At 44.2% G+C, this 17,065-nt stretch overlaps 1 protein-coding gene across 2 annotated transcripts in view; it reads left to right on the top strand.

Moving 5' to 3' along the window:
• Positions 1-17,065, top strand: part of LOC115095766 (protein FRA10AC1) — a 154,659-nt gene that overhangs the window by 61,412 nt on the left and 76,182 nt on the right. For both annotated transcript variants that reach the window (XM_029609893.1, XM_029609892.1), the window contains exon 8: positions 3,663-3,708. In XM_029609893.1, coding sequence (XP_029465753.1) covers positions 3,663-3,708 — 46 coding nt within the window. The remainder of the gene's footprint in view (positions 1-3,662; positions 3,709-17,065) is intronic.

A 17,065-nucleotide genomic window follows, 5' to 3' on the forward strand; every position in this document is an offset into this window, starting at 1 on the left:
ATGCCTTTTTGCCAAGGAGACGTTGTATATTCATCAGTCAGAAAGTGAGGTGATACCTGATTGTTTTACAAGTAATACAAATGAGGAAAAAAAAATCTGAATCTTAAAAAAAGATGTTTTAGATCCTGGTGGTGAATTCTCTTTAAAATATTTGTGCAAGTGTATGGTTAAAATTCAAGTTCTTGTTTATATTTCTATGACCCCGTTCAGCTTGTTTCTTCTTCTTCCAAAAAAGAAATGTTGCTGAGGTAATTGAATGTGTTTCTTCTTCCAGAACTGCTAGTGTAATGAATGCCCAGGGAAATTGAGTTAATTAGTTTGCAAGGCACAGTTTAAATGGGCTTGTTCTGAAGCTGTTGTGCTGAGTAGAAATAATGGATTTTGATTGAGACTCTGATTGCTTTACGAAGTAAATATTTTCCCCTTCTATAGATTTCATATTTGATCTCGGCAGCATTAGCTGGGCTTAGGGTTGTATTTACTAAGATGTAGTAAAACATTGTTACTGCATTGTTTTACCACAAGTAAATTACCATGGGATAAGCTAAACTGCACTGCAGCAACTGTTTTCCTTGGATTGCCACAGCTGTGAAAATCAAATGTTCCTGGCCATGGTGATGCACAACGGCAGGCCCCCATCCCGGCCCCGCCATCATAAAAGGGGCCAGAAGTCCCCATAATGTTATGATTTATGGGTATGTGGGCCCTTGGCCCAAGGTACAAGTTGTTACTACCTGTGGGAAGGACCCCCACAGGTGAAAGGCGAGGTCAGAGACCATGGAGAGCTCTGGGTGAGGCAATGGAGAGGTTCCGCAGCACCAGAAGAGGTCCCCTGTGGAGAGTGGACTGGAGGCAATACCTGGGCAGGGACCCCGAGGGGAGGAGGCCCAAACAGACCGCAGAGCGGGGGGGCGTGAGCCTTGGCCAATCAGGAGGTACTCCAGAGGGCAACCCTGAAAGGAGGAGCTGCACAGCGTAGGATGATGCTGTAACGCTGTAGACCAGCCCACAGGACAGGGAAGCCCGAGCTGAGCCTCTAGTGATGACATAGCACCGCCCCGAGGACCAGGGAAGTGTAGGCAGTCTCAATATAGTACGAAGGTGCAACCCCGAGGAGCGGGGAAGCTCTGGCAGTCACTGTAATCCATAAGCGAGGTCCTGAGGAGCGGGAGGCGTGGACATTCTTGTCCAGGTTGTGGGCACAACCCCGAGGAGCAGGGAAGCCCCTCTGTAGAACTCATAGATAGCTGAGATGTCCCAGAGATAGTCCCGAGGAACAGGAGGCCTTGAAGGTTAGAATCCAGGAAACGCAGATCCAGCCCGAGGAGCGGGATAGGCAAGGAGAGCGAGTCCCCAATGTGTGCACTGGCCCCCGAGGAGCGGGTACCAGACGAGGTCCACGTCCAAGGCAGGAAATAAGTCTCAGGAATACGTAGGCAGTAGTTGAAGATGAATGGACTTGTTGCCAAGTCGGCTAGCTGAGGGCGAAGGTGGAGATTAAATACACTGGTCTGGTGATGTCATCAACCGTGGACGCCCCCGAGGTTCCTGCCAAGGAGGCTTCAAGGGAGGGCGCGGTGGCGCGCGTGCGTGCCTAGGAAGGCCTAAAGTCTAGGAAGATGGCGGTGGCGTCCAGGCTGCCATGAGGAGTCCCAGGGGACGCGGCGGTGAGGCTGGCCCGAGCAGCCCTGGGGAGGGCAGGAGAGCAGTGCAGGAAGTAAGTACATGCAGTCGCAGCCGTCTGCGACCGGACATAACACATAAGAGTCACTCTCCACATCCCTTGTCAGAATTCCCTGATGATCTGTGGTGCCTCATCCTTACACTCCTCCCAGCCGCCTGGCTGTTTAAAAAAAAAAAAAAAAAGTAATAACCTGATTAATCCCTGCCCCCATCCTGCAAACCCTGCTCCTTTTCAGATAATTCGGTCATCACCCCCACCCTCTCTTGGAGCCCCCCTTCCCCATCTTTGCCTGTATGCCCAGGTCCACGAGGGGCATAAGTGTTCTCCACTCCTGCCCCACCGATGCTGTGCAACAAAATGGTGCTGGCTGACCCCAGGCTCTCCTGTGCCACGCATGTGTAGGGCCTAAACTGATAGACATGGCAACATTTTTCACTTTTTTCCTACTCCTGTTTCTAGAGTTTTTATTTGTAATGGGGAGGATAATTTTCAAATGCCATTTTCCTGGATGAATAGCACTTTACTTGGATAAAAGGGCTCTCTGAAAATTCCCTGTTGTTAACCCTGGTAAAAGTGCGCAGGTTTTTCACTGGTGCTTGTGTTGTAAGCAAGATTTGGAGCTAGCGAGCATCCATTGCATTTTCACATCCATGAATGCTATTTTCCATTCACCTGAGCCCACACAGAAAGCAGGTGCATGGTCCACAGGCTAGCTGTACCAGTGGGCAGTTTTGAAAGAGAAAGTAGGCGTGGACTTGAGACTTAAAATACTGGGTCAGACCAAAGGTCCATCAAGTCCAGTATCCTGTTTCCAACAGTGGTCTATCCAGGTCACAAGTACTTGGCAGGATCCGAAGGGGGTAGAAAGATTCCAAGCTGCTTATCCTAATAATAAGCAGTGGATGTCCCTTTGGAAAATTGTACCTGGGTGGGCTATTTTGAAAATTGCCAGCAGCATTAATTTTCTAAAGGTATTGCAGAATCTGTAACTAAGAAATGTTTCTTGATCTATAATCAAGCATAAATTAGTAAGAATAAAATTACAGTGGTAATTATACCATTTGCCAGAGATCTGTTGAAAAGTAATTGAAGGATAATAATACCCTTAACAGTTTACAGATAAAATCTACCATAACTCTAAAAAGAAACGAGGGGGTTGGGTCTAGCACTTTACGCCTCCTTCTTTGGACTTCCAGATCAATTGAAATGAGCCTTTATTTGAAACCACCTGGTGAGAGGGGGCGGCCTTTAAAAATTTTATTTTTTTTTATAAACCCCCTGTCCAGCGACAGTCCTTGACCAGGGGGTCACAAACAGTGGTTCCATCTGGAATCCAGTCTGGTCACTCAGTGTTGCCACTGAAGGATGGCTGAAGCTCCCTCCCCCCATAGGGGCCGTGAACTAATGAGAAACAAATTATTGAAACCAACTTTTCTGCAAAAAATGCTGCGCTTTACACATCATGAACACATTATAAAAGAAACGTAATTGACTTGACTGCGCCAGCTAAAAAAGACAGCCTGCCGCCAGACTTTGCAAATGGAACATGAAGCTAGCAATAGCAGCAACAGAAATTCTATGGGAATGTTATGTATTAACCAAATAAGTTAAGAACTGGAAAAACATGGCATGAATCATATGCAACTGTTAGGAATGTTAAACAAATTCTGAAAAGAAGGTGCTCTGAACTCAAAAACAGATTAACAAAAATCCCAGGCAGCACAACTTTGTCTTCACAAGTTTAATTTTTGCCTCTTGTTTACTGCCTGGTAAATATGTTTTATGGTTACTGCTGTATGAACTGGCATCGGCATCCAGTAGCTCCATAAGTACCTCTTTCCTTTCTGTTTAATCAGTACTTGCAATTGTTGGAACTATAACTGTTATATGAAGGATACAAAAAAAAAATGTTGATTGTAATCAGTACTTGCATGTTGTGTTGGGGATTCTAATTGAATGTTCATTTTTCTTACAACAGTTTGGCTTTCGATGGCGAACGGAGCAAGAAGTCATTTCAGGAAAAGGTGATTTTTTTTTTTTTTTTTACTGAGAAGAGTGGTTGGTTTGTGAAAGCCATTCTTATTTACTTGTGATATTTTATCAAAGAGATTGTGTGCTATGCACAGTGGGGGTAAGTTTGTAACACTGCGTATGTTAGCAGATATACGCATAAGCAATTTTCAAAGCAGACTTAACGTGGGTAAGTCTGCTTTGAAAATTATCCCAGCAAATCCATGCACAAAATCAAAAAGTATGTGTGGAAGTCCAAGCCCTGCCCAGTTCCATACCCTGAAACACCTCTCCCCTATGCGCATTAAAGTATGTGCATATCAGTCTAAAGGGCCCTTTCTGTGGGTGAAACACTACTGTACCCACAGAAGGCTGTTTGAAAATTACCTTCCCTAACCTAAATGGAAAGTTCAGTTAAATTCCAGACCATATGAACGACTGGAACAAAGGGCAGTAATCCCTTAGAAATGCCCTGTTTGATTGATTTTTCTATTTTTAATGCCTGTGTCATCTGCTGTTTAAAGTACCGTATTGACCCTAATATAATCTGCTCCGAATATAAGACAGTCCCCTTATATTCGTCCCTGTATGGTAAAAGCTCCTTCTTGTAGCCAAGAGCAGCCTCTGCAAGATACCACTTCCTCTTACCCTACCAGTCCCTGGGATGGTGTCCTTTGCCTTTCCAGGCCCAGCAGGATGCCGCTGCTCCCTTTCTCTCAGCAAGATGCCGCTACCTCTCTCTCCCTCCAGGCCTGGTGAAATGCCACTGACTTCTTCCTTCTGGCCTCCTATAACATGCCAGGTCCGGCAGGATGCCACTGGATCTTTTCCCTTGCCAGCTTTGTTGTTTCTTTCCTGACTTGTCTGGTGGGAACCTGCTGCCCCCGTTCCTCTGCTGGGACCTGCAGGCTGCCATTGCCTCCTTTCCCACACCACTGGGCCTGGTGTAGGAATATAAGGTTTCGAATACAAGATGAGGTAGGTTTTGGAAGCAAATGTTTTAAGAAAAAGAAACTCATTTTATATTTGAGTCAATATATTTATTTATTTGTTTACTTATTTATGGTTTTTATATACTGATCTTCTTACATTATATGCAAATCAAATCGGTTTACAGATAACAGTTGAACAAGCTTGCTTGTGGGCAATTACAAATAACAAAGAACTTTTTTGAGAAACATATTGAATAACTTTTTAAAATAACAGTTGAACATATGAGAGAGGAAATATACATGACAACAACAATGTCTTATAAGTCTAAAAACTTAACGTTTTAGATTGAGCTTTTCTAAATAGAATTTAACCAAGAAGCCATAAATAATCAGAACACAGTGTCTAGAATATGGTATTAAGTAATATTCCTAATTCCTGATTTTACAGATGTTTTACGAGAAATTGTTAAGAGAAGTCTTAGAAAGTTTACTTCTGCATGAGAAATTCGAAGCGAAGGATGATAAGGACAGGGTGGAATGAGTAGGGTAGGATTGGGGGGGATCGGGAAGGGTGTGCGAAAATTACATTAGAGGGGAAGAAAAAAGATCTCATATAGTGGTAATTTCTAAAAAAACAAAAACAAATTTAGAAATAAAGAGATTATTTAAAAAAAAAAAAAAAAAAAAAAAAGATTCAGAAACCTTTAAAACAAAGAAATTGTAACTTATAACACCAGCACTTCATTTTGGATAGTATATTTACTGTCCTTCCAGACAGGATATGAAATAACTAAATGCCTTGTCCATTAGAGGTCATGGTTTAAATAATTGGAGGGTAATTTGCAAAGTTTTTTTTTTTTTTTTCTTTCTACACGGCTAAACACGTTTGCCCATGTAAAACAGGCTTTTAAAAATTGCCTACTCTCGATGCGGGTAAAAGTTTGAATGCTGTTCCACAGCACATGTGTGTTTAACTGCAGAGAAAAGGGATACTTGCGGGAGAAGGGAGACGTCGGGGAGTGAAAGTACGTGCGAGGATTTAATTTGTGTGAATGCAGAACCTTTGAGCCCGAGCACGTGCACAGTCCCTGCGGTGCCAGGGCCCCTTTGCCTCCTTTCTTGGATGTGCTTCCTGTTTGGAAAGGAAATGCCCAGGAAAGGCAGCTGGTAGTGTCGCAGCGTGGCTGGGACTGGCAGTATGTGGTTGTTTCACAAACATATGTAACAGACACCCAGTCCTGTTACCACTAAGGCCTGGGTGAACCCTTAGTAAGAACAGTATAGGTTAGCGAATGGGGGAGGTTACCATTCAAATGCAGCCCTTCCCTTTGAGGGGTCTAGAATGGCCGTCCCCCTTGAGAAGTGTTTTAAGCAGCCCTCTCCAGAAAGTCTGGAGGCAGACTCTTTTGGTTTGCTAGCAGTTAGGCGGTAGAGAGAAGATTGTTCTGAGTTGTTTTTTCAGGCCCAGTGAGAGGAGCCAGGCAAACCTTGCCTGGGGATACTGACAAGGATCGAGAGGGTTTTCCTTATCCAGTCCACTGCCTGGCTGGCCAGGACTTTCCCTCTGGGTTGTTTTTGGGTTTTACAATTTTTAGTGGTAGGAGCCTTGTGAGATCTTGCACACCATCTGGGCTTGGGGAATGGGGAGCCTGGTTTCTGGGGCAGTGTAGGTTAAGGAAAACCTGCCCTTTGTTACCCTCACTGAGGATGGAGGAGGTAGTGACCTGCCAAAAGGAGGAGCTCTGGCGTTTAATATTGGTTAAAAGGGAAAAGGACTTAATTTTTGAGATCCAGAAGGAAGGATTTGGCTACGCTACCATCAGGGTTATGAAATAAATTGAGAGAATCAAGAGATTCAGAAGATCTGCTAACCATGAATAAAAGAAACCAACAATGAGGACACCATCCAGCATCTTCACCCCCTGGGGAAAGAGAGGGAATTGACTCTGTGCTAGGAACATTGTTAACATTTTTGAAGAATTGGAAGGGGTTTTTCCACCCAGCTAAAGGAGATCCTGCCCACTTGGGAGCTTCTTTTCCATGCCCTGGAGGGTAGGTGCTTCCCTGCCCTGGTATAAGATACTCCTGCACAGATAGAGGGAAGAAAGATTGTAAGGCAAAAGGAATTCTGTGTGGTGCTGAAGATTAATTTGTCATGAGTTTGGGACACTAAACAAATGACTCTGGTGTGTTTATTTTGACACCTACAGCACACAGCAAGGATAAATGCTCCCTCTTCTGGGGATAATGGAAGGAAAGTCACCCTTAACACTTGGGCCCTGAAAGTTAACTCTTCCCACCCCCCCAAAAAAAAAAAAAATCCACATCCTGAGGAAAAAGACTGAAGAAACTGCTAGCCAGGGTTCCAGCCCCAAAGAGACAAGAAATAAATGTATGTCCCCATCGGCTTGCACCCTGCCTCCCAGGATGGGGTTACACATATACAGCCTGATCTAGGCTGCCCAGAGTGGCAGCAATGGTGAAGGCCTGGCGATGGCCAGGATGAGTGGCAGAGGCAGCCCGGGAGAGAGGAGATTGCAGCAGTAAAGCTGCAAGGACAAGCAAAGCTTGAAGCTACCAGAATTTTTTCCCTAGCCCTGCACAGGATAGAAGATTGAGTTGATCGCATTCTCACCACATTGATATGAATGAGAAAAGAGCAGATATTCTGTTGATACATTGATCACAAAAAAGTATCTTTGACATTAAAGGAGCAATTTTCAAAGGGATTTTCCAATGGTAAATGGATGTTTACCTGCAGAGGAGAAGCCCCTTTCAAAATGAAACCCCCCAGTAACAATATGGGAAAAGGTATGTGCATGGTCCACAGTGTGCATACATTTCCCAGCAGGTTGCTTTGCTCCTGCAAATTCAATGAGTGCTTATGTACCTACAGTCCCCATCTTGCAAGAAATCTTCAAATGACAACTTTGTCAGAACTATTCCTTTTAAAATGAGCTTGTAAACTTCCACAAGCTCTGCCAGGAGGACTGAAAATTGTCCATCTTTAATTGGGGAGTGTAGTGTTAAGGTTACCCTTTTGTGGATTTCAAGCTTTTATGCCTCTTTGGATGTGGTGAGAAGTGTTTGGCTGAAAGGTGGCCAATGTAACGCCAGTTTTTCAAAGGGCTCCAGGGTGATCCAGGAAACTATAAACTGATGAACCTGACATCAGTGCTGGGCAAAACGGTAGAAGCTATTTCTAAAGACAAAATGACTGGTCTTTAGAAATAGCTTTTACCGTGACATGGCTTAATGAGGGACGAGTCAGCATGGTTTTAGCAAAGGAAAGCATTGTCTTACCAATCTATTAGATTTTTTTTTGAAAGTGTAAATAAACATGTAGATAAAGATGAGCCAGTTAATATGGTGTATGTGGATTTTCAAAAGGATTTAACGCAAGTCCCTCATGAGATACTCCTTAGGAAATTAGAAAGTCATGGGATAACAGGCAGTGTGTTGTGGATTGATAACTGGTTCAAAGATTATGACTAAATGATCAGTTTTCCAAATGGAGGAAGGTCAGTAGTAGAATGCACCAAGGATTTCTGCTGGGATCTGTACTGTTTAACATCTGGAAAAGGGAGCAATGAGTGAGGTGATCAGATTTGCAGATACCACAATTATTCAAAATTGTTAAAATAGCAGTGTATTGTGAAGAGCAGTAGAAGGACTTTGCAAGACTAGGAGTCTGGGCATCTACTCAGCAGTTAAACTTTAATATGGAAAATTATAAAATGATGTACATAGGGAAACTTAATCCCAATTACAGGTGTACAATGCTGGGTTCTGTATTTATAAATCAGCAGCCAGGAAAAGGACCTTTGAGTCCTTGTGGACAAATCATTGAAAACCTCAGCTCTGTGTGAGAGCAGACAAAAAAAATCCTATATAGAATGTTAAGATTTGGAAAGGAATGGAGAATATTATAATACCTGTGTATCAATCCATGGTTTGAACATGAAGAAAGGCTAAAGAGGTTACGATGTTTCAGTTTGGAAAAGAGACAACTGAGAAGGGGATTTAGTAGAAAGTTATAAAATCGTGAGTGGGATGGAATGGGTAAATAGGAGGACGGTTACATAGCCATTCAAATAATATGAAAACAAAGGGAAACGCCATAGTATTTTTTCACTCAGTGCACAGTCAAATTATGAAATTTGTTGCCAGAGGATGTGGTCAAGGTGACTAAAAGAGGTTTAAACAAGTTCCTGTAGGAAAAGTCAATAAACCATTATTCCACATAGTCCTGCTACACCAGTCCAGGCAATACATATGGGTTGTTTCACCCTACCAGCAGATGTAGGCAGAGTACACTTTTCCCAGCGTGACATCATCGACACTACTTAGGGGTTGGTGCAGCTCGGAAAAATTCCAGTTTTTCCTGCCTCCAACAGATGATAGGACTGGTGTGCAGCAGCTCAGTGGGGGATTTTGAGTTCAGTCCGACCTGTTCCCAGTCCCGGAGAGGACTAGGTAGAGCTGGAAGGGGAGAGCTCCTCCTTCTTTTTTTTTTTTTTTTTAATAGGAAGAAAAAAGAGTAGCAGTATTTTTTTTTTTTTTCCTGGGACAGGAAGTTATTTTGGCCTCCCCGCTCACTTCTCTTTTCCTCCCCTTCCCCCTTCTCTTGCCTCTGCTGTACAAAGTTGAAAAAAAAAAAGAATCTGAGAAAAAGGAAATAGGCTGAGCCGCAAGGCAGAGCAAGCTACTCCAGTATAGAAACATAAAAATGATGGCAGAAAAGGACCAAATGGTCCATCCAGTCTGCCCAGCAAGCTTATGGTAGTATCTGCCACACTGTGCAGGTTACCTCCATGCTTATCAGTTTCCCAAACTGCAAAAGTCAGGGCCCTAGTTGGTTGCTATCTGAATCCAGTTCTTTGTTTATCCCCTGCTGTTGAAGCAGAGAGCAAATGTTGAAGTTGCATCAAAAGTATCAGGCTTATTGGTTAAGGGTAGTAACCACCGCACCAGCAAGTTACCCCCATGCTTATTTGTTTCCCAGACTGTAAAAGTTGGTGCCCTCTGTTGCTGTCCGAATCCCATTCCCATTTCCTCCTGCCGTTGAAGCAGAGAGCACTGATGGAGTTGTGGCTTATTGGTTAAGGGTAGTTACCGCTGAACCAGCAAGTTACCCCATGCACTCATTTCTTCATTTTCATCTTCTGGTTTTAGGGATCCACAGTGTTTAACCCATGCCCCTTTGAATTCTTTCACTGTTTTTGTCTTCACCTCCTCCTCCGAAAGGTCATTCCAGGCTTCCACTACCCTCTCTGAGAAGAAATATTTCCTGACATTGGTTCTGAGTCATCCTATCTGATGTTTCATTTCATGACCCCTAGTTCTACTGATTTTGTTCCAACAGAAAAAGTTTGACAAATGTGCATCATTAAAACTTTTCAGGTATCTGAAGCTCTGAATTATATCTCCCCTGCACCTCCTCTCTTTCATGGTTACTCCTGGGGGAATTCTGCGCAAAAAAATTTAAAATTCTGCGCACAAAAACTGAAAATTCTGCAAACTTTATATTGGTCAAAATAACACAATTTACATGACCATCTTTAAGTAATTACATTTTAAATTATTACAGAAAAAAATTAAAGTTGCAGAATTTTAAATATTTTGAGCAGAATTTCTCTAGAAATTCACTGTAAGTGTGTCCTTTCCACATACACCCACCTTCATACAGGCTTCCTCACTCTCTCGCACACACACATCCCCACATACAGGGCCCTCTCTCTTGCATACACACCCACACAATCTCCCTTTCTCTCTCACACATACATCCTCATACAGGCTACCTATGTCTCTCTCTCATGCAGCCCTTCACACAGACTCTGGCTCACACATACACAATCCCTTCACACAGGCTAGCATCCTCACATACACATGAGCTCCCAATCTTTGTGTGTCACACATACACACTCCTTTACAATCTCCTCATATAGGCTCCCTCTCTCTGAAACCCACACTCAAGCATCCCCCCCCCCCCCCACCCACCCTCTCTTACCTCCAATGCTCTGTCTCTCACCCTCCTGCTCTCTGTCACTCTCCCCTCATATAGGCTCCCTCTCTGAAACCCACACTCAAGCATGCCCCTCACTCCCCCTCTTACCAACCGAGCTGTCTCGCACCCTCCCCCACACCCCTTCTCCTCTCTCACACAACATCTCTCTCATCGGCATCCCCCTCCCCTCATATAGGCTCCCTCTCTCTGAAAGCCACACTCAAGCATCCCCCCACCCACCCTGTCTTACCTCCCATGCTCTCTCTTACACCCTCCTGCTCTCTCACCCTCCCCACCCCCCTCTTACCAACCATGCTCTCTGTCACCCTCCCTTCTCTCACACACATATTCTCTCTCACCGGCACCCCCCCATGCTCTCTCTCACACCCTCCTGCTCTCCCTCCCCTCCCTGACACACATTCTCTGTCACCGGCATGCCACGGGACGCGCTCTGTTCACAGCGAAGACGAAGGCCCGGTGCCGCAAAAAGGAAAGGCCCCCGTGTGCTGGGAGGGGGGGGGAAGGGGTAATGAAGTCCCTCTAAGTCCCTCTAAGTCTGGAGCCTGTTTTTTGTCGGGCCTGCTTGTTGCTTCGCCCCAGGGGACTTCTCTCCAGACTTTTTTGGGTTCCTGCGCCAAGCATTCTGTGCGATTAAGAGGCCTGGGGAGGCTTTCGCATTTTCTGGCTCTTTTAAGTCCAGGGAGGACCCTCCTCTATCTCTGGCCTTGGAAATCCCCTTTAAACAGGCTACGGGAGCTCTAGAGGCCCTGAGGGCACCTTGGGAAGATGTCTAGGAGGGGGTCAGAAAGGCAGCCGGACACAGAGTTCAGTTTCCTTGGAAGAGAGTGAGCTCCCACCTGGTCCAGAGGATGAGTCTTTAATTAGACTCTTTCACAGGGATAAGATTTTGGGGCCTTATTGACCAGGTGATCACCTATTTTCGAATTGAATATGCTAAGGTGGAGGAGACCCAAACTGGGACCTCATTGAACATAAGAACATGCCATACTGGGTCGGACAAAGGGTCCATCAAGCCCAGCATCCTTTTTCCAACAGTGGCCAATCCAGGCCATAAGAACCTGGCAAGTACCCAAAAACTAAATCTATCCCACGTTACTGTTGCTAATAATAGCAGTGGCTATTTTCTAAGTCAACTTAATAGCAGGTAATGGACTTCTCCTCCAAGAACTTATGCAATCCTTTTTTAAACACAGCTACACTAACTGCACTAGACACATCCCCTGGCAACAAATTCCAGAGTTTAATTGTGTGTTGTGTGAAAAAGAACTTTCTCTGATTAGTTTTAAATGTGCCACATGCTAACTTCATGGAGTGCCCCCTAATCCTTCTATTATCCGAAAGAGTGAATAACTGATTCACATTTACCTGTTCTATTCCTCTCATGATTTTAAACACCTCTATCATATCCCCCCTCCACCGTCTCTTCTCCAAACTGAAAAGTCCTAACCTCTTTAGTCTTTCCTCATAGGTTTTTCCTCCTCTTATAGGCTTTTCCTCTACATCCCGAAGTTGAGGCGATAATGCTGGCCAAATGGGAGATGCCAGATTCTGTGCTCTGTTGCAGAAGCTGTATCCTCTTTTGCAGGTAACAGTCCAATAATTTTTCCAGGCTCCTACAATGCCTTAGTGAAGAAGCATTCCAGTATTCCGGTGGAGGGGAGTACTTATTTGAAGGATTCTCAGAATAGAAAGATGGAGCTTACCTTGAAGCATTTGTTCACATTGGTAGCTATGTCAGTTCAAATCTCTATTTGTTCGGCCCTGGTGGAGAGGGCTTTTCTGCACTGTATTCAATTGCTCCCAGAAAGTGAGGAGATGGCCCACATGGAGTCAGCTGCAGAATTTCTGGCGGACTCTCTGTATAATCTGCTCTGTAGTTATTCGTGGGGCGTGGTCTTGTCAGTTGCAATTCAGAGACTCCATTGCTTACATAACTGGGGAGTGGATTCTTGGTCTAAGATGTGCTTTGGTAAGCAACCATTCAAGGGTAGACTATTGTTCAGGGACGATTTAGAGCAGTTGGTGAAAAATTTAGGAGATCCAAAGCCACAGCGTCTTCCGGAGGATAATGAGTGAACCTTTTATAGAGCCAGTAAAGATCAAGCACAGTTCAGGGATTCCAGACGATATATCCTGGGAAAACTGTCTTCTTTCTCTTCACCCTGGGCTTTACAGTCCACCAGGGGCAGAGGCCAGTCCTTTCATGGCTTCCATAGGCCAAGACCAGATTAGAGTCCTATCTCAGGGCCCAGAATAGACATGTAAAGAGTTGCAGAAGATTTACTTGTTGGTTACTCCGGTATGTGGCCGCTTACAGGAATTTTACCAGGAGTGATTCCAATTAACCTCAGATCACAGTAACATAGTAATGATGACAGAAAAAGACCAAATGGTCCATCGAGTCTGCCCAGCAAACATCCCTAGGTAGGAACTGCCACTCTGTGCAGGCTACTCCCGTGTTTCTTGTAAAGGTAGTAACTGCTGCTCCGTGCAATTATCCCAAGCTTTATGGTAATTCATAAAAATTTCAGCTAACAACAATTTTTACTCGATGAGCTTTCTTGAAAATTCAATCAATACTGCTTGACGTGCATTGCTTATGGACTTTGCCATAGAAGCAGGCCTGTGCTTTTACCCTTATGACTGAGTATCCGTACCCCAAACCGTAGAAATCAGATAACATAGACACAACATGTTAGTGTGCTAAATCACTTTTTCAATTTAACCATACCTAAGAAACCTCCAGCTAAACACTGTTAAAATGCTGCATTATGATGAAATTCAAGATAGACGAATGGTCAATATATATTCATGAACTAGATGACTCTTCCAATTCCCTACATCAGGCTCGTGTTTCGCTGCAGAAAAAAAACAAGTTTCTTCAGGGGATTTTTCTTGATTAATATTAACCTAATGATGAAATGAAGGCACATAATTAAAATGCTAATTCTCTCACTCCTCCAATGACTCCAATAATAAATGCACAAATCCGCAAGATCACCTCAAAATTGTTAAATCACATACATAGCCGTTTTAGCACAATTCTGTTGACAGGAATTGGAAGCGTCTTCTGCTTTATGAATATATATTGACCATTTGTCTATACTGGATTTTATCATATTCATACTCCATAGTGCAGTAATCATTAGCATTGTAACCGCATTTAGCTGGAGGTTTTTTAGGTTTGGTTAAATTGAAAAAGTGATTTAGCACACTAACATATTGTATCTGTGTTATACTGTGTTCTGGTATAATATATTCAGTAGCGTGGTGTACATTAAAGTTGTAACAGCGTTTGTGCTGTGAATATTTTTAGTATTCTTAGCATTGTAACAGCGTTGAGGGGTTGTTTTTTTTTTTAATGTATTGAACTTTGGATTGAATGCTAGCATGTTTTGAGTTCTTTAATGTTTAGTTTGTTCAGTTTTTGTTTCTGTAATTATTTGTTTTACTATTTATGTTTAGTTTTTTGTATTTTTTTGTTTGGTGGTCTATGGGAGGATGTGTAATATGCTGGAGTTGTGATTATAAATTTGCTGTGTATTAACATATGTGTGGTCTTCACAAAATTAACTTTACTATTAAAAAGTTTTCTTTTTAATTATAAAACTTGGCTAGAAAAAGTCTATATTGGGTCTTTTTGGATATGATTGTTTGATATTATATTGGTCCTTGGCTTGCTTTTAAGCCTCCACATTTGGTTATTACCAGTTGAATCCCAGATGAATCCCAGATGCCAAATCTTTGATCATTCTTCAAGCTTTCTTAAATCACTTTTCATTCTTTCTACTCCTTCAGGTGTGTCCAGGAGCTCTGTTGCAGCTCTTAGTATCATCCACAAACAGACAAATTGTACCTTCTATCCCTTCTGCAGTGTTGCTTACAAAGATATTAAACAGAACTGGTCCCAACACCAATCCCTGTGGTACTCCACTTAACATGGTTCTCTCTTCAGAGTAGTTTCCATTTACCATTACCCACTGTCTCCAATTTGTAATCCACGCCACCACCTTGGTGCTCTCTCTCAAGTTTCTCATTTCATTCACTAGTCTCCTATGTGGGACCTATTCAAATGCTTTGCTGAAATCCAAGTAGATTACATCGAGCACTCTTCCTCAGTCCAATTCTCTAATCACTGAATAAAAAAAAATCAATCAGATTTTTTTGACAGGACCTTCCCCTGGTGGATCTATGCTCCCTCGGGTCCAGCAATCCACCCAATTGTAAATAGTTCACTATCCTTTCCTTCAGCAGAATCTCCATTAATTGTCCAACCACCAAGGTGAGGCTAATCGGCCTGTAGTTTCCAGCCTCCTCTCTGTTTCCACTCTTGTGAAGTGGACCCACCACCGCTCTTCTCCAATCCCGTGGCATCACTCCCGTTTCCAGGGATCTATTGAACAGGTCCTTCAGTGGACCTGCCAGCACATTTTTGAGCTACCTCAGTATCCTGGGATGTTTATCATCTGCCCCATGGCCTTGTCTACTTTCAGTTCAGCTAGCTCTTCCCAAACTTTCTCACAGGACAAGCAGGATGGTAGTCCTCACATATGGGTGACATCATCAGGATGGAGCCCAATCACGGAAAACTTCTGTCAAAGTTTCCAGAACTTTGACTGGCCCCTACTGGGCATGCCCAGCATGGCACTAACCCTGCAGCTAGCAGGGTCCCCCTTCAGTCTTCTTTTTTCCGCGCAGCAGTAGCCTCGCGGTTTAGGAGCTCTGAAGAGATTCCTGACAGGAATTTTCCTCACGGAGTTAATTAAACTTAAATTGCCCCACAGGGGTCCCTCCTCTAACTTTTCTCAGACCACGGGACTCTGGTAAGTTTTTTGACAGTCTTTCGTCGATTACCGTCGAGTTTGGCCCTCGTGGCCTACTGGCCGTCGAGCGTACCGCGGCTCGAATTTTTTCGATGGCCATGGCGTTGGGGTTTCGTCGGTGCCCAGACTGTACTCATACCATGTCTGTCACAGACCCTCATGGGGTCTGTGTAATGTGTTTAGGCCGTGAGCATGATGTCCTGATTTGCACCAAATGTGCCCTCATGACACCAAAAGGTCGAAAAGCCAGAATGGAGAAGATGGGACTCCTCTTCTGTGCTCACACCCCGACGCCGTCCATCGCATCGACGTCATCGGAACCGGTACCGTCGAAGTCGCACCAGCATCGACTACCGTCCGATGACCGTCCGCCATCGACGTCTTCACGGCCATTGACTCGCGTTTCTCCCCGTCAAGATCGAGGGGATCGTAGGGAGAAACATCGCCATCGGCATCATAAGTGGGGGGGGGGGGTTAGGGAGGGGAAGGTGGGGGGAGGCCAAAGGAAAGATCCCCCCGAGGCTGCTCCGATTTCGGAGCGGCCTCAGAGGGAACGGAGGCAGGCTGCGCGGCTCGGCGCGTGCAGGCTGCCAATTTTGGGCAGCCTTGCGCGCGCCGGATTTTAATGGATATATGCAGCTACGCGCGTATCTATTCAAATCCCACGTACTCTTGTTCACGTGTGTGCGCAAATTTATAAAATCTACCCCAAAGTTCCTGGATGTAATAAATGATTGCTTCATGGAGCAATTGGTTCAGGAACCAACAAGAAAGGAAGCTATTTTAGATTTAATTCTTAGTGGAACACAGGCTTTGTGAAAGAGGTAACGGTGGTGGGGCCACTTGGCAACAGTGATCATAATATGGTCAAATTTAAACTAATAACTGGAAGGGGACAATAAGTAAATCTGCAGCTCTAACACTAAACTTTCAAAAGGGAAACTTTGATAAAATGAGGAAAATAGTTAGAAAAAAACTGAAAGTTGCAGCTGCAAAGGTTAAAAGTGTTCAACAGGCTTGGATATTGTTTAAAAATACAATCCTAGAGGCGTAGTCCATATGTATTCCACTCATTAAGAAAGGTGGAAGGAAGGCAAAACGATTACCGTTATGCTTAAAAGGTGAGGTGAAAGAGGTTATTTTAGTCAAAAAAAAATCTTTCAAAAATTGGAAGAAGGATCCATCTGAAGAAAATAGGATAAAACATAAGCATTGTCGAGTTAAGATGGCGGCCAAGTGAGAGGTTGCTGAAGGCAGCGCGCTTCTTTTCCTCCTCAAGCTAGAAATCTTTTTGCTTAGAAATGCCTCATACTAAGCGCAAGGCTCGGCTCAGGGAGAGCCAGCCACTTACCGCAACTGGGGACTCGACTCAGGCAACGATTCCAGCCTTCTTCGCCTCAACACCCATGCCAACAATACCGGGAGCGATGGCCGCGGTAGGCAGAGACGATGAGCATGTGTCTCAGCCTCAGGCCAACGAGATCTCGCTAAGTCCCGGCGCACCCGAGACTCCCTCCCCATCCCGGTGGTCGGAAGGCCGCGAAACAACGCAGGCAAATTTGCAGAGGCATCTCGTGGGGGTTTTAAC

Source organism: Rhinatrema bivittatum, chromosome 7 (assembly GCF_901001135.1).
Source record: "Rhinatrema bivittatum chromosome 7, aRhiBiv1.1, whole genome shotgun sequence".
In the NCBI taxonomy this organism is placed as follows: Eukaryota; Metazoa; Chordata; class Amphibia; order Gymnophiona; family Rhinatrematidae; genus Rhinatrema; species Rhinatrema bivittatum.